Below are 19,328 nucleotides of genomic sequence, written 5' to 3'. Positions count from 1 at the left end.
ACAATACTACAGGCCAAGAGCCCAAAAAGCAGAGCTAAAATGAGGTTATACTGTAATATTAGGTATTCCTTTCAAAGTACCAGGTCCATGAAGAGATATGCAGCATGCATCAGAATGAGAAACACCACAAATGCAACAGCATCCTTTATTGCTGTGTAAAGTCCATCAGCATGTGTGAATCCTTCGGTTAAAATCATTAAGTCATTGTCACATCTGATATTTGAACAAATTTGTATTGTTACTTTTATTCCTCAGTGTCTGTAGGCTTTTACATCCTTGAACTAGTCAGGTACTTTTTGGGGTAGAAAATTACTGTCTTTATTGCAAATATCTGTAGTTTCATAATGATAGGAAAATTATTTTTACAAATGGGAAAATTATGCAAAAAAGTTTGGCATTTTTAAACAAAAATGAAAATAAAAATTGAGCAATGTATTTTCTGGTCTTCTTTTATAGTTTTAAAATTATGAAAAATATTAACTTCATTATTAAGATGAAAACATTAAAGAAATGGACTACAAAAGTTTTATTCAACAGAAACAGTGGGAGCTATATAAAATGATGTTTTACAGGAACTGAAAATATAACTGGATAAAGAATCAGGCATAGATTGTTAATGTGGATTTTATTCCAATTATTATCAGATTCTTGTTTTAAAGAGTTTAGAATTCTTTTCCTAATCCTCAATGAACTTTAATAAATGGATTATTTTCAATGTTTAGTTTTTAAGAATGTGTAGTAATAGAGAATCTCCCAGCTGAGTCATCTATTTCTCTGCCAAATCTAATTTCTCACCATCCCCAGAATACATTCTGTATCTTTAAGATACCAAGTAAACCCATGCCTGTCAATTATTAGACTCTAATTACCCTTCAAAACTTTCTAAACAGCTACCAGGAAACAGAATGATGGAATGATTACTGAGTTAAGAGGAGATTAGACAAATACAAATAAATTACAGTTATTTTATGCTCCCATCACCCTAGGAGATGACTTAATAGTGAAAGGAAAAGAATCATACTGTAATAATGAAATCAGAGAGGGAATTTGAGCCCCAGAGGTGATTCCCCTAAGTTTATGTTAATGCACACCTTGTGGGGGACCAAACATCAACTGGAAAAGTTTCCCGAAAACTGTTCCAGCTATTTTCTCATTTAAAATGTTCCAACTTTACTTGACCCATTAGTCATCATATTACTTACATTTATGATGTATTTTGAAATCTATTACCAAAAACCCAATGGATTCAATATGGCTCGTTATACCCAAATCATAACATTTATGAAAGAAAAATTCTTTGTTAAGTGCTTCTTCCTTTGGAATTTTATTTGTAAAAGACACCTTTTTTTTTTTCCCAAGGCTTGCTAGGAAAACAGCCAGTGGCCATGGTGGCTATGTACAGACACAGGAATGATGGTTCCCCCATCCCACCCCCGCAAATCAAAGAACAACTTTATAATCAAACTTAACTTTATGTGTTATAGCAACTCTAATAAAAATACTTTTTATTATTAGGTCATAGTACATTTTTTTCTCTTTTTCAGCAATTCAAATTTAGATTTTTGTTACAGTGTTCAAGTAAAGGTATTCATGATGATAATGGACAGTGGAGACTAAAGTATTCACAGGTGTGAGAGCTAGACAACTTGGAAAGGTGCCCTTGACAATCAGATCAACATGTTTTCAATGAGGGTTGAAGTGTAAAGACCTCAGTGGTGGCAGACATAAGTGTGTCAATTAACAAATGGCACACCAAATGGAACTGGTTGTAAGCTGTCCCACACGCTGTTGAGGAGGCTCAGAGACACGGACTGAAACATGCCCTTGACTGGGTCAGCCAGCAGCAGTTCATGGTGCTTGTCACTGGGAATTGGAAGCCATCATTACTGATGTACATATAATCAAGCATTGACTTTTTTTGACTACACTGTCCTACCAAAAAAATCACAAGATAAAAGTTTTGATTATAGGGTAATTGAATTGGTTTTCTAAAACGAATGTATTGAACTGAACTCGTCTAAATGAGCTTCTCTCCCTCTAAGTAATTAACAAAGAAGACTAAGTACATTTCACTGCTCCAATAATTGTGGCAGCATTTTTGGTGCCCATTTCCCTTTTTTTCTTCCTATTCTCAATGATGGCATATACTCTTCCTTGGAGACAGCATATCTTATTTTGGGGAAGAGACAAATATTTTGAGATAAGGATTCCAGACTGAGGGAAGATTAAAAACACAGAGAAGCAAGTTTATAGACACCACCACTGCCAATGACGAGACAATTTCAACATCATTAAAAATAATGAATTCCGAATAATAGCAAAAAAACCCTAAATGGCCACCACTGTAATATTTAGAAAACTAACTCATTTTCCCAAGTTTTACTGATGTATGACTGACAAATAAAATTGTAAGATATCTAAAGTGTATATTGTGACAATCTGATATACATATATATTGTGAAAAAAATTCCTCCCATCTAGAAAACAAACATTTTTTTTTAAATGGGCGAATAAAGGGAAAGAATTAAGCATTTATCCTGCCTTTCTTAGGTGAACAATACTACTAAGTAACCAAACAGTAGAGGAGGAAATGCTTCTCTTTATAGAAGTATTCCAGCTACTATGTGAAAAAAGAAGCTAGAACTAAAATATTACTGTTTGCAACTTCCAATGAATTTAGGCATTGAGCAACAATGGCTATTAACATCATAAGAAGAAACCTTCAGATATTATGTGCCTCCTGATGGAACAATATAAAACCTTTTACAAAATAGTCTTGCTGGACTTCCCTGGTAGTGCAGCGGTTAAGACTCTGCACTCCCAATGCAGGGGACCCAGGTTTGATCCTTGGTCAGGGAACTAGATCCCATATGCAGATGCAACTAAGAGTTCACATGCTGCAACTATGGAGCTGGTGAGCCGCAACTAAGGAGCCCGCCTGCCGCAACTAAGACCTGGCACAACCAAATAAATAAAGTTTTAAAAAGAGAAGATATAATGACTTTTTTAAAAAAACAGTCTTAAATAAATAAATAAATATTTTTAAAAAAGAAGATACGACTTTTTAAAACAACAGTCTTTCAAATAAACAGACAAACAAGTAAATAAATAAATAAAATAGATCTGAATCAGATTAAACCAATTACTAGTTTATATAGGAAATATAGAGAACAGGGGCAGAGAAAATCCAAATTGTGGTAAACTCTACATGATAAATGATCTGGTTTCTTCAATATATATGAATCATGCTCCCTGACTTCTGACTATACTAGAAAGCTACAGTAATGAAAACAGTATGGTACTGACACAAAAACATACATAGATCAATGGAGCAGGATAGAAAGCCCAGAAATAAACCCATGCACTTACAGTCAATCTATGACAAAGGAGGCAAAAATATACAATGGAGAAAAGACAGTCTCGTCAACAAGTGGTGCTGGGAAAACTGGACAGCTATGTGAAAGAATGAAATCAGAACACTCTCTAACACCATATACAAAAACAAACGCAAAAATGGATTGAAGACCTAAATGTAAGACTGGATACTATAAAACTCTTAGAAGAAAACATACGCAGAACAGTCTTTTACATAAATTACAGCAATGTTTTTTTGGATCCATCTCCTAGAGTAATGGAAACAAAAGCAAAAATAAACAAGTGGGACTTAAACGTAAAACTTTTACACAGCATAGGAAACCATAAGCAAAATGAAAAAACAACCTACGGAATGGGAGAAAATACTTGTAAATGATGTGACCGATAAGGACTTAACTTCCAAAATACACAAACAGCTCATACAGCTCAATATGAAAAAAACAAACAACCCAATAAAAAAATAGGCAGAAGACCTAAATAGATATTCTCCAAAGAAGACATACAGATGGCTGACAGGCACATGAGAAGACGCTCAATATTGGTAATTATTAGAGAAATGCAAATCAAAACTACAACAAGGTACTACCTTACACTGTTCAGTATGGCCATCATCAAAAAGCCTACAAATAATAAATGCTGGAGAGCGTGTAGAGAAAAGGGGACCCTCCTACATTGTTGGTGGGAATGTAAATTGGTGCAGCCACTATGGAGAACAGGATGGAGGTTCCTTAAAAAACTAAAAATAGTTACCATATGATCCAGCAATCCCACTCCTGGGCATATATGTGGAAAAGATGAAAACTCTAATTCAAAAAGATACACGCACCCCAATGTTCACAGCAACACTATTTACAATAGCCAAGACATGGAAGCAACCTAAATTTCCATTGACAGATGACTGGATAAAGAAGGTGTGGTATATATATACTATATACACAATGGAATATTACTCAACCATAAAAAAGAATGAAATAATGCCATTTGCAGCAACATGGATGGGCCTAGAGATGATCATACTAAGTGAAGTCAGTCAGAGAAAGACAAATAATCTATGATATCATTTATATGTGGAATCTAAAAATATGATGCAAATGAACTTATCTACAAAACAGAAATAGACTCACAGACACAGAAAACAAACTTACGGTTACCAAAGGGGAAGTAGTGGGGGGATAAACTGGGAATTTGGATTAGCTGATACACATCACTGTATATACAATAGATAAACAACAAGGACCTACTGTATGGCACAGGGAACTACATTCAGTACCTTGTAATAACCCAAACAGAAATGATTCTGAAAAGGAATATATTAAAAATATATATACTGAATCATTTTGCTGTATATCTGAAACACTGTAAATTAACTATACCCCAATTTAAAAAAATAAAATGCATAGATCTTATCTGGCGCCAGGTTGAAAAAAAACACACACAAACAAAAACCATACATGCACACAAACACCCACATGCACTATGCTATTCATGAGATAATTAGAAATTTGAACACTGACTGGATATTTGATGATACTGAAGAATGATTCTCTTCAGGTTTGATAATAGTATTGTGGTTATTTTTTTAAAGTCCTTATCTTTATAGATAAAAAATTGAAATATTATAGGTGATATAATACAATGCATGGGATTTGCTTCAAAATAATACAGTGGGTGACAAAGTAGATAGCGGTATATAAGAAACAAGATATTGGCCATAAGCTGACAATTGTTTAAGCAGGAGGTTCTATATACTATTTGGTCTACTTTTGCATATGTTTGAAATTTTCCATAATAAAAAGTTTTAAAAAGGCATAGAGATGAGAAAGAGTATAGCATATGAAGAAGTCATAGTGGAAGATGATTTCAAACCATTTGTCTCCAAATTCTTCTCTTCTCTCCTCATCTTCAATAGGTGACTTTGCTTCTAACTTCAAGGAGAAAGTTAAAGTCATTATATTTCCCTCAATTTCCCATTATCAAACTGAAAAACTACTTGCATATGCCATTTTCCTTTCCTTCCTTAATTTGTTAGGTAACACCAGTTCTTTCATGTGTAATATTGGTTTCTTCTTCACTCTTTCTAAGGAACCCACCTTTATCTTTTTCTTTTTAGTTTATCCAATTCTTTTCTCAACTGGATTCTTCTGGCTGATATTTAAACATGAGAAAATTCTAGTCTCTTTCATTATACAAATAAAACCCAAAACCATGATACAAAATATCCCTTTATTTATAATAACTATAAATGGAGTATAACCTTTATAATTGTGAATCACTATACTGTACACCTGTAACTTATAAAAATACTGTACATCAACTCTACTTCAATTTTTAAAAAAGGAAAAAGCAAAACAAAACAAAATGCCCCTTCATATTCTATCCTTATTATTCTTCTTCACAACCAAACTTCTTGGAAGAGTTATACTCTCTGCTTCCACTTCTCTTCTCCTGCTTACCCCTCAATGCATTCTAGACTAGGGTCCATCTATTCATGAGATAATTAGGTTAATCCAGGTTAATCCAATGTGGTGAGGGTGTAATATCTGTAGTCACAAAGTTTATAAACCTAATAGCCATTTTCAATTTCTTACCTTTCTGTATCTTATATCTACTTGATACTGTCTAGTAATTTTACAATCTTTCCCCTTGGCTTCTTTGACAAAACACTTTCCAAATTTCCTCTTACCTCTCAGCTTCTTTTCAAGGCTCCCCCTTTTCCTCTTGGCCAGTAAACACTGATTGGACTTCTTCAATATGAAGTCTTAGGCTCTTTTCTCTACTTTCTCTCTACTTTTTCCCTGAGTAATCTCATTCAGGCCTGTGGCTTGAATTAGCATCTATATCCCCCAAACTTCAAAACATCCAATTCTTTATCACTAGCCTTAGTCTTTCTTGTGAGCTCCAGATATGTATGTACAATTACCACAAACTCAACATATTCAAGGCAAAACTCATGATCTCTCCCTACTCTCATACACATAACAAACGAAATATAGCTCTTTTCAAGCATTTTCTATTACCAGTAAACAGGATTACCACCAGCTTGGAATGCCATACCAAAATACCACAAACTGAGAGACTTAAACAACAGAAATTTATCTTTTCACAGTTCTAGAGCTGGAATTCTGAGGTCAGGGAGTGACCTGAGGTTAGTTTCTGATGAAGGCTGTCTTCCTGGCTTGCATGGCTATTTTATCATTGTGTCCTCACATGGCAGAGAGAGAGAAAGACAGCAAGCTCTCTGGTGCACTAATCCCACCATGAGGGCCCAACCCTCATGACCTCATCTAAATTTAATTATCTCTCCAAAGCCCCATCATAGCGGGGTCTAGAGCTTCAACATATGAATTTTGTGGGGACACAATTCAATGCACAGCACCATATTCATTCAGTTAGATCAGTCAGGAATCCATAAGTCATGCTTAAATCTCTCTTACCCTCCATTCTCTCTACTCTATTACCAGTCTATGGATTTTGCCTCCTCAATATCTACCAAATCTTGCACTTTTCTCCATTTCTATTACTATCCTTTGATCCAAATTAGCATTATCTCTCACCAGTACTACAGCAATATTCTCCTAATTGGTTGCCTGCCCCTATTCTAGCCCTTTTTATCTATTCTTCATCCTACAACCAGAATCATCTTTTCAAGATGCAAATATAACCACATCAATAAACACACATACCTCCTCCCTCCCCCATCACACACATGTCCAGCTTAAAGTTCTTCAATGGTTTCCCAGTGCTCTAAAAATCCCCAAATCCTTTATTATGGCCTGGCCTCTGCCTCTCTCTAGAGCCTCATTACCTCCTACTGTTCCCCTCCTCTGCCCTGTTTTCATTTCCGTCAGTGTGCCATGATCCCTTCCCCACAGGGTCTTTTGCATACACTCTGTCAGAAAGCTGCCCTCCCCTCCATGTCTTTGGTTAACTCTTTTTCATTCAAGTGTCTGAACTCAGCTCAGAGAAGCTTCCCTAAATCTCCACTCTTTTATAAATCCACAGACGTTCATGACACTCATATTAGCTTGTAGGTATAGATTACTCTGTGTGACTACTTGGTACTCAAATCCTGCCTTTTCTACTAGATGGTGTGTATTTCTTGAGAGAACGACTGTGTATCTTTTGCTTACCACTGTATTTCCAATGCTTTGAACACCACTTGGAATATTACAACTGCTCATAAATACTTGTTGCGAAAAATAAATGAACAGTTCCACTGGGGATTACAGCCATCATTTTAGAATTTGGAGGAATCTTAGGACAACTCTCTTATATTACAGAAGAAACTGAGGTTCAAAGAAGTAAAACGATTTCACTTACTATTACCTTCTCAGTGACAGTAAGCCTGGATTGTCCAGATGACACCAGATTATAGAGTCTTGAGGTCTGAGGAGAGTTATGATTTGATAACTGGGGGAGCTGGGTGGTCAAGATTCATATGAGTTTGCAGAGGAGACTAATCTAGCAAGAGCAGAAAATTACTGAGTAAAAGGAGAATCTAAAATGAGGGCCGCCAGTAAATAGACCGAAGAAGTAATGAGGGCATAGACTTACACTAGGAAGGTAGCAGGCATTATGGTGGACCATTTCAAAGGAAAAACTAAAAAGACTTGGAATAAGAAAAGGATGAATTGAGGTGACAGTAAAATTGTAAGAGGACATAAGTGGAAGAACGTTGCTATCACTAGCAAACAAAGAAATCTGAAGACTATACTAAGAGAAGGAGTGAATAAGAGGAAAGAAAAATGGTTTGATTTAATGTGAACATGTTAAATTTTAAATAACTAAACACATATCATAGGCAGATGAAGAAATAATCTTAGAATTGGATAATAAATCAAAACCTGAACTAGGCATTTGGAAGTTCCAGGCATAAAAGAGATAGCTGAGGTTATTGTCTGTACAAAGAGCAGAAGGCTCAAGAGAAAATTCAACATCCCTTTATGATAAAAACTCTCATAAAAGTGGGTACAGAGGGAACATATCTCAACATAATAAACGGCATTTATGACAAACATAGCTAACATAATACTCAATGGTGGAAAGCTGAAAGCCTTCCTGCTAAATTCTGGAATAAGACAAGATATGGAATGCTGATGACATGATGCTCTATAGAGAGAATCTTAAAGTCTCCACCCAAAAACCACTAGAACTAATAAATTAATTCAGCAAGGTTGTAGGATATAAGATTAATATACAAAAATCTGTTTCTATACCTAGTAATGAAATATCAGAAAGTTAAAAAAAAAAAAAGAAAAGAAAAGAAAAGAAAAAGTCCTATTTAAAAATGCATCAAAAACCCCCACAAAACAAAAAACAAAGGAAAAAAAACCGAAACCTAGGAATAAACTTAACCAAGGAGGTAAAAGACCTATACACTGAAAACTATAAAACACAATGAAGGAAACTGAAGATGATTCAAAGAAATGGAAAGAGATACCCCATGCTCTTGGATTGGGAGGATTAATATTGTTAAAATGGCCATATTACCCAAAGCGATCTACAGACACTGCAATCCCTGTCAAATCACCCATCATATTTTTCACAGAACTAGAATAAATACTCCTAAAATTTATTTGGAACTACAAAAGACCCATAATTGCCAAAACAATCCTGAGAAAAAAAGAACAGAGCTAGAGGTATAACCAACCCTTCCAGACTTCAGAGTATACCACAAGTCTACAGTAATCAAAACAGCACAGCATGGTATTGGCATAAAAACAGACACATAGATGAATGCAATGGAATAGAGGGCCCAGAAATAAACCCATGAATCTACAGTCAGTTAATTTATGACAAAGTGGGCAAGACTATACAATGGAGAAAAACAGTCTCTTCAACAAGTGGTGCTGGGAAAGGTGAACAGCTTCATGTAAAACAATAAAATTAGAACACTTCCTCCCATCATATACAAAAATAAACTCAATGGTTTAAAGATCTGAATATAAGACATGACACCATAGAACTCCTAGAAGAGAACATAGGCAAAACATTTCCTGGCATAAATCGTAGCAATAATTTCTTAGATCAGTCTCCTGAGGCAAAAGAAATAAAAGCAAAAATAAACAAATGGGACCTAATCAAATTTAAAAGCTTTTTCATAGCAAAGGAACAATCAATAAAATGAAAAGACAATCTAAAGAATGGAAGAAAATATTTGCAAACAATGCAACTGACAAGGGGTTAATATCTAAAATATACAAACAGCTCATACATCTCAATATCAAGAAAACAAACAACCCAATCAAAAAAATGGACAAAAGACCTGAATAGGCATTTTCCCAAAGAAGACATATAGATGGCTAACAGGCACAAGAAAAGATGCTCAACATCACTAATTATTAGACGAATGCAAATCAAAATCACAATGAGGTATCACCTCACACTGGTCAGAATGGTTATCATCAAAAAGCTATATATAATAAATGCTGGAGAGGATGTGGAGAAAAGGGAACCCTCATACACTGCTGATGGGAATGTAAATTGGTGCAGCCACTATGGAAAACAGTACAGAAGTTCCTCAAAAAACTAAAAGCAGAACTACCATATGATCCAGCAATTCTACTCCTGGGTATGTATCCAGAAAAAATGAAAGCTCTAATTCAAAAAGATACATGCACCTCAGTGTTCACAACAGCACTATTTACAGTAGCCAAGAAATGGAAGCAACTTAAGTGCTCATCAACAGACAATTGGCTTAAGATGATGTGGTATATATATACAATGGAATACTATTCAGCCATAAAAAAAGAATGAAATATTGCCATTTGCAGCAACATGGATAGACCTAAAGAATATTATGTATAGTGAAATAAGTCAGACAGAGAAAGACAAATACTGAACGACATCACTTATATGTGGAATCTAAAAAAATAATACAAATGAATGTATATATAAAACAGTAACAGACTTACAGACATAGAAAACAAATTTATAGTTACCAAAGGAGAGAGGGAGAGGGTGTGGGACAAATTAGGAGTATGGGATTAACAGACACAAACTACTATACATAAAATAGATAAGCAACAAGGATTTAGTGTATAGCACAGGGAATTATACTCAATATCTTGTAATAACCTATAATGTAATACAATCTGCAAAAACAACTGAATCATTATGCTGTACACCTGACATTAACACAATATTGTAAATCAACTCTACTTCAATTAAAAAAATTAAATAATAAAATAAAATTCTTGGTCCACTCTCTGACATCTTGACTTCAAGTTTACTATTTTGATTAATCATGGGGAAAATAAACTACGATAATGCAACACTAACACTGCAAACTGGAACCCATAAAACTCAGGAAATGTAAAAGTCAAGGTTCTTACAGTTGTACTAACTAGTTTATATTTCTTAAATGTAGAAGATAGCCTGCTAGTATGACTGTAAAACTGCATTAAGATAGAGGTATCCAGTCATTAGGGTATGGCCCTTGGCCCTATTTCTGGAAAAAGAAGAGAGGCAAAGGATTAACTATCAGGGTTCCATTAAGAGGAATAAATTAATTAAAATTAGCTTTTTAGGATGCTTCCTTTCACAACTTTGAATCTTCTTGTATTTAAAAATCATATTACTTATTCTTCATTTTCTACTCCAGAAAATGTCAGGAGGCTATCTGTGTCTTTTTCAGGTAACTTAATTCCCCTGAGTCAGTCATCTTCTACATATATCTGGATTAATCCCCCATGAGTAATGAATTCAGTAATAACAGAACACAAAAGCAGATTTCATTAAGTAAAAACATTTCAAAAATACACAAAATTGGGGGTAAACAACTTAAAATTTCTACTTTATAACTGTATCTGAGAAGTTTTTAAAGTAATATTTCACATTATTTAAGTATATGTTTTCATTCAAATCAAAGAGGGTTGTGGAAATGGGATATTCTAGAAAGTTTAGGAATTTTTTTTAAAGCAAAAATTAAAATCTTCACAACCTATAAAACACTTAGTAAATTCATAAAATATAAGAAAACTGTACTCAAAATGGATTTCAATCAATTAAAAATCAAATAAAGTTTTAAAACAAAAATTAAATAAAACCAATGCAAAGCTAAAATGAAATCAGAAAAACGGAAACCTACATAGGTAAATTACTGAACAGGTGAAACAAAAAGAGATTAAATGATTTTATTAAGAGAAAAACTGTCAGTGGCTACGTGTTTCAGCTAGAGACACCAGGTATACTAAAATAAAATAAATAGGAACTCATAGTCATAACTTTGTGTGTGATTTAACCATGTTGCTTAAAATTACATGAGGATTGTGGTATGCTAATTAATTTATAATTTATAATAAAACATAAATGACGTGGGAATGTTCTCCCAATTTGGCATATTTTTTCTTTGTTGTTCTTTAAATGTCATCTCATGGCTACAGTGACAGTGTTCAAAAATATGTCTGCAAAGAAACAACGAAAAAAATACCAGGGAGCTCAAATATTTTTGTAAATGACCCTGAGTTAATTAGAAAAATCTGCACCCTTCCCAGTTCTTCTCACATGTCAGCTCTCATTAAATTAAAAAAAAAAAATCATTTCAAAGTTAAGAAATCCTATAGTTAACAAAACTTTTAAACTGGGATCAAGTGGGCACATTCCTAAGTTTCTGTATGATGTCATACTAAGCAGTTCACAGCTGAATTTGGATTTGCAAGAAGTATGAATGAGTTTTCAATATAAGAAGTATCTGATCTAAAGGTAATTTTTTCTATCTGCTAACTGTACTGGGAACAGGTGGCCCTGCTTTCAATTATGGAGGGCTAGAATGCCAGTGTGAGGCCTGGATTAGTTCACCTTCTCACGGGGAATTTTCCTCGGTTGGGAATGAATTTATTATGGCTTCACACATGGAATAGAGCTCATGTCAGCTGAGGGCAGTGACACATCATATGATTCAAATTAACCTGCTGTGGACTGTTCTGCGGGGCTTAGATTGTGTATTAAAATGACGACATTTTAAAAACAGCTTGAAAGAAACCAGGATTGCTGAACTGCAATGGTTCCAATTTGTTCCAACTAATCTATCACCTGCTGGAGATATTATTCTAGTAGGTTTCTGGTAGCTGCTGTTTTCCAGGTTTCTCCAAGCCACTGACCTTGCTAATGGGTACAATTGTTGCCTCTGAAGGGAGGAGGTGGGGGTTGAGAGAGCTTTGAAGGAGTTTTTGATGTAGAAGTTGGGACCTACCAGTTGCTCTAAGGTACTATTAAGTGAACAGAGGAAATCAGGGAACGCTCAAGAGCACTGAATTATTTTTCCAAAAACAAATGCTAAAGAGCAGCATATGCATCACCTTGTTTAGAAAAAATAATCCCTGAAAAAAAATCTGAAAGGCTGAATTCAAAAGCTTTTAAGTTTGCACCTTTATGAAGAAAATTTAAGGTTAGGTAGTTATAATCAGTATTTCTTCTACTCTTCAGGGTCATAACTTTTATTGCTACTGAAACCTTAATTCAAGAGCAAGAAAAGAATAAACGAAAATATACTATCTTAGAGATACAGCATAAAGCATTCTTTGGGAATGATATTTAAGATGTGCACTTAGATTAAACTAATGGTATCGAAAGATTCTTAATGATAACACTGCATAAAACTTAGAAGCATTATTCGCAACAGAAAAAAAGGGTTTTTTATTTTTCAAGGGAAGAGAATGGTATTGGGGAATATTATAAAGCTGAAGTTTGTTCCCCCAATCTGAGCATAAATAATATTGCTCTTAATATACTATTACCTAAAATCTGGAAAAATATATTTTTCTTGAGTTGCCAAAAATCTATAAAATACATTCCTATAGCAAGAAATGCTTTATTATGTCCTGTTATTCCTATTGCTCTCTAAATTAATATAGAGTAGCTGTACAGTGAGAGAATATAATTATTTATGTAATAACATCTATTTACATACTTTGTATGACCAATTGTTTACAGTAAGGAAATTTTTGTCTAAGATAGTAAATTCTGGATTGTTCAAGGCTGTTAGGTTAATGTTCTAGTGGAATCACACAAAACTGACATATCATTCAAAGTAATCTTCCCTCAAATAATTTATGAAAGAAAAGTTCTCTGGGTTAAAATGTTTTAGACTTTGAAGAACTTAAACCATTTATTAGACACTGAATTTGATTTTTCATAATAAAAGTACCATTTAAAAAACCACTCATCATTCTTTGTATCATCCTCCTTTCCTGTGCCCCAAAATATCTATAGTTTGAGTCTCAGTAATTGTTATTGATGGTATAAGAAAATTATATGTATATATATTATTAATATATGAGTCTTATAAAATCTTGGTACAAAAAGTGTTATCCCCAGGACAACAGTATCCATTTCACCTGGGAGTTTGTTAGAAATGTAGAATTTCATCCCTATTAAATCACATTTGCATTTAACCAGCTCCCCAGAAAAGCTCAAACACACATTCCAGTTTGAGAAGCACTGCTATAAAATAACTACTTCAATTCACTAATTTAAAAGTTTGAATCTCCAGATATATTATCACTATTATTGAATGGGCATAAAATTAGAAATGGCATACATGTAGTTTCCAATTATTAAAAAGTATAAGAAATACAAAAGTACAACTGTTGTAAACATCACACTTACTACATAGTCACACTGAATGACAGAATGATAACCATAATTTTTCATTTATTCATTGACATTTCTGTTAAAGTTCAATTTATTTGGTAGCCATGAAAACACAGTACACAATTTACCACTGTCTTGAAAATTCCATCCCTTTTACAAACAAATCAATCAAATGTAAACTAGAAGAGAACTTTCTAGCCAAAAGGTGAAAGACTGCCTAAAAGCAAAAGAAATCTGAAACTAAAAGAGGAAAAAGAAGTAAATGCAAGTTTCCCTGTCACTTCTCCATGAACTACCCTTATGTTCTTACCCTATTTCATTCATTCTAGCATGTTCAGTCTTTTGTCCTGCAACTGATGTAGTAAGATAGCACTGTATCATAGCTTAAATAGCAGATCTTTTTTCTTTTTTCTCAGTAGGACATAAAATGTTTTTTCCTACAATAGATGGTTGCTTGATCTCAGTGAAATATGGTACTTCATACTCACTAACCGAGTATGAGGACTCATACTCCTCTCAGCCATCCAACTCATCTCAAAGGATTCGTCCAACTTTAATGACTCCCACAGCCTTCATCATCGGCTTCTTCCCTTCCTTTGAGTCTTTAAAACCATGTCTAGATACTAATGATTAGAACTAGCTCTTCATATTCCAATACCTTTTAAATCCCAGCATTGGGGAAACATGCTTAAGAAGAACTGAATGCCAGTGAAAGGGCCAATTGAGGTGGTTTCAGGTTCTTTCTACCCCAGACGTGATAAGGGGTCACCTCTGCTACCAGCAGTCATGGATCATAAGTGCACCGGCATGCTATGGCACAGAGACTTAAACAGGTCCACATAGGGATAATTTTCAATCATCAAAATCCATGCCTTGCAGAGTACTGCTAGAGATCTTTAGACAGTGTAACACCATTGTTTTAAATTCATAATGAAGAAACTAGTATTCTTTTAATAACTAACATGTTCTGTATCACTGTAAGTATAAGATAACAAAAGGAAAACTGAAAGGTAGTAATTTCTGGTAAATAAATAGCTAAGATCTCATGGAGGTGAGGGAAGAGTAACAAAGAAAAGAGGAGGAGGAACATGAGATGAAGGAAGAAGAAACAGAGCAGGAAAAAGAAAGAGAAGGAGGAGGAGATGGAGAATAAAAAAGCAATCTTTAGTTATGCTAAAATTAGTGCAGTATAGAAGTGATCTAGGTCTTTGCAGTTATAAAGACCTGAGTTTGACTGGCTCCTCTGCTACTATGATTTTGGGCAATTTACTTCATTTTTCTAAGTCTAACCTCCTTATTCATAAAACAGGGATAATTATAGTGCCTACTCCTTGGGTTTATACAAGTATGTAAAGCACTTAGAACCTGGGACATAATAAGCACTCAATACCTTTTTTTTTTTAATAAATAAATTTATTTATTTACTGCTTTGGGTCTTTGTTGCTGCACACAGGCTTTCTCTAGTTGCAGAGAGCAGGGGCTACTCTTCATTGCAATGTGCAGGCCTCTCATTACAGTGGCTTCTTTTGTTGCACAGTACAGGCTCTAGGCACATGGGCTTCAGTAGTTGTGGCGCATGGGCTCAATAGTTGTGGCCCACAGGCTCAAAAGCACAGGCTCAGTAGTTGTGGCACACAGGCTCAATTGCTCCGTGGCATGTGGGATCTCCCTGGACCAGGGCTCGAACCCGTGTCCCCTGTATTGGCAGGCAGGTTCTTAACACTGCGCCACGAGGGAAGCCCAGCACTCATTACCTTTTGATATCTATATCTATTTAAAATTCAGTGTTAATATGTCCCAAGCACTTTGCTAAGCATTTGAAATAAGTGTATTTATCTAATCCAATCTACCTGTGTATATTATCTTACGTATGCATGTCATGTATCCTTTCCACCTCTCCATCCATCCACCTCCCCCCATCCATCTATCCACCCATTATCTATTTTATTCTTTTTATTTACAGGTAAGGAAACTGAGGCACAGGATATTAGATAGCTGCCTAAGGTCCTACAGTTAATTAGTAGAAAAGGTAAAAATAAAATCTTGAGTCTTTGGCTTCCAGACAATTATTTTTTAATTGGTAACAACATTTTGTCAGACTACAGATAATTTTTAATGCATATTAATATCTGCCTTTTGATCTCTAGAATGGGCAGCCTGAGAAGAGTACATGTCTGAAAAACAAATGAATTACTCATTTTTGGCAAGGAATGTCAAGACTGGTAACAGACCCTATGTACACATTAATAGACTCATATGAAAGAAAGCTTGAATTATGACTTTCTTACCTGGTCCATTAAGAAAATCTTTAATTTGCAGCGTTACAAGTGAAGGTGGAATACCACTTTTGCTGTCTATTTCTCCAGGCACTGTCTGCAGCCAAACTGTGCAGTAATCAAGGGCTTCGGGCAAAGTCTTTCCAGGATCTGAAGAGACAAAATTAAAATTGAAAGTGTCAATTACAACACAAATATCAATTCTGGTGTAAGAGTTTGAGCTGACAAGCAAGAGAAAAAAATGGTTCAAGTATTTTATGTAATGCCTATGATACTTCGTTATTGCATTTCTTTGTATACATACAGTACATAAATACTTGAATGGAGAAAGACAAGCTCTCTACAAGTAGAATGATGAAACCACGTTTTCCAGAACCAGACCAAAGAGGAAAAGATATTTCAAGTCTTAACTCATATCATCTTTGAATGAAGGTAAAGTTTCTATACTCTGAGCTGCTGACTGTTAACAGTTGAATAGTTAGATCTTTTTTTTTTAAAATGGGATGTTGGAAACAAGTTAAAGAAAAAAAGGGCAACTTTTTCAGCTTAAAAAGAGGCATATACATGTTCAAAGATGTGGTGGATTAGTACTACTTAAGGGTTATTTGATCTGTTTCAGAGTTTTACTGACATTACAATAACCTTTACTGCTAGGCTTTTGAAGTTAACTTCAGTAGCTTTCCCATAACCTTCTTTAATGATAAAATTGGTCATTCTTTTCATAGTTCCAATTACACCTAAAAATTGACTTCTTTCAGTTTTGACTTTTTTCTATTAAATACTGTGTATTTTAAACTTCTTTAAGGTTAATACTGTATGTATTTTTTAAGGTTTCATTCAGCTATTGGTGATGGCAAATGGAATTTGCTTTTTAATGCTTGACAATCCATGGTTTTTATTGAAATAGCTCTTTAAATAAAAACGACTGCTGTGTCTTGGCATACAATGCAGTAGGCTTTTTAAAAACTTCTAAATATTCACAGTTTTTCTTTAGCTACAGAATTGTTTTACCCTCTGTGTTTTAATGGCCTCTGAATGTCAATTTTATAAGGATGTTCTTGCCATAGAGTCCATCTATTCCATTTTCAGTCAATTTGAAATGTGTTATTAAAGTGTTATTTATTTTAGGTTTTATTGATTGGATTGCTTTCAAGAATAGCATTTACATACTGTGTATTATATTCAACATATGGTTATATAGTATTATTGTCATATGTGAACTGGGCATATAAATTCTGCCTTGGAATTTGTATTTCTTGACCTTATCATGTGATCTTTATGAAAGCTGGCACACATGTACCTTTATGTGATTTCAAAGAAAGTACTGAAAGCGATTGATCATGACGTTAGATCTATGTGGTAAAGATCAAACACTAAGCTAGTGCATTCTTCTCTTTTTACATGATCAGTGAATTCAAAGCAGTGAGAATATGCATAGTAGATCCATGACATAGTAACACCATACTATTCTATCTTTTGACTATAACGGTCAAGTCTGCCGCAAGGATGGCAAAAGTCAGTTGCTGGTAGGATCTATAATCAGTCTGTAGGCACTATGTAACCTGCCAGGACCTGAGTATCTATTTCTAGGTCTCACCTGTGTAGCCATCATCAAGAAGAAGCCATTATTATTAAATAAGTGATACTGTGCCAGACCTACATGAGGAGACATAATTCTTCATTTTGAAGATGATACAATCTAGAGAGAGAACAATGATCTAACGGAGAAAACAGATATAAGTGATGTAGCTGTATAATGAACAGACGTGAACTGAACTAACATAGAAATATGAATATGATGTGTAAAAAACTGGCAAGTAAAAAAGGAGGATGATAAGTAAAACAAGTTATAAAAATCACATATTCAAACTTGTATGAAAAAAAAGGATATCATCATGAATATACAGAGTTCATATAAACAGTACAGATACTAATAGAAAATGGGTAGAGGATCGAAGAGGCACTTTAATAAAGAAAAACAAATGGCATAAAAACAGTTACAAATATAAACATTAAAAGATACTACATCTTAGCAATAATTAAAGGAAAAAATCTTTTAAAATAAGTAAAAAATTGATAATGCCTACGTAACACACACACACATTCGTTGTAGAACTGCTTATCAAAGCAAAAAGTAGAAAACAACTCAGATGTCCATCAACATATTAATGTTTAAATAAAAAATGATAATCCATACAATGTTGGAAAGAATCAAGAAGATTTAGATGTACTGACATAATCAGACAGCCCTTTTATATTGTTGGCAGTACATAACAAAGCAAGTTGAATATTTTTTTCACTTATTGACCGTTTAGGATTCCTCTTCTAAAAATAAGTATTCATTTTTTTCTATTGGGTTCTTTTTCTTACTAATTTGTAGGAGCTTATATATTACTGTAAGGTGTTAATGATTTGTTTTCCATGTGTAGCAAATATCTTCCCTTGGTATGTTAGCTGCCTTTTAACTATATCTTGATGCTTTTTGCTTGCATACTTTTTTTTAAATAGATGTGGTAAATATTATTAACTTATATATTATGGATTTACCCCTTGGTTGATTATATATTTTCCTACAGTTTCTTGAAGCATTTTTAAGATTTTGTTTTTATCTTTAGCTATTTAATCCTTCGGGAGAACACTTTTATGAAAACTAGGAAAAAACTGCTCAGTCTCACTATTAAGCATACCCAAATTAAAGCAAGAAATACATTTTTTCACTCAACATACAAGCATAAATTTAAAAGACTGGTAATATATTGTGTGTGGGAGGAGGAAAAATTGATCCTACCATGTATGGTGGATAAGAGTGTAAAGAGGGTTGAAAATGAGTGTTTACCGAAATCCTAAACATCCATGCCCTTGTAATCAGAAAGGCCGCTGTAGGAATCTTATCTTAAAGAAATAATTAGGAACACATAGAAAATGTCCAAAGAAGTTGACTGCAGTATCATGTGAAATACTAAAAATCTGGGAAAAATAAAACTAAATATCTATCTTAGAGAAGTGGTAAAATAAATTATGACTATACTGTAAATGTTTAGAATACTATGCTGTTAATAAAAAGGGAGTGAACCTAATGTACTG

The 19,328-nt window shown here is 34.1% G+C and overlaps 1 protein-coding gene across 7 annotated transcripts in view; it reads right to left on the bottom strand.

Annotated features, from left to right (window-relative positions):
- The window catches only part of VPS13B (vacuolar protein sorting 13 homolog B), a 773,631-nt gene that overhangs the window by 179,752 nt on the left and 574,551 nt on the right, over nucleotides 1–19,328 (bottom strand). For all 7 annotated transcript variants that reach the window (XM_057735654.1, XM_057735658.1, XM_057735653.1 and 4 more), the window contains one exon: nucleotides 16,257–16,394. In XM_057735654.1, coding sequence (XP_057591637.1) covers nucleotides 16,257–16,394 — 138 coding nt within the window. The remainder of the gene's footprint in view (nucleotides 1–16,256; nucleotides 16,395–19,328) is intronic.

The sequence above is a fragment of the Hippopotamus amphibius genome, chromosome 5, assembly GCF_030028045.1.
Source record: "Hippopotamus amphibius kiboko isolate mHipAmp2 chromosome 5, mHipAmp2.hap2, whole genome shotgun sequence".
NCBI lineage: Eukaryota > Metazoa > Chordata > Mammalia > Artiodactyla > Hippopotamidae > Hippopotamus > Hippopotamus amphibius.
This window is presented reverse-complemented; position numbering and strand designations above follow the sequence as displayed.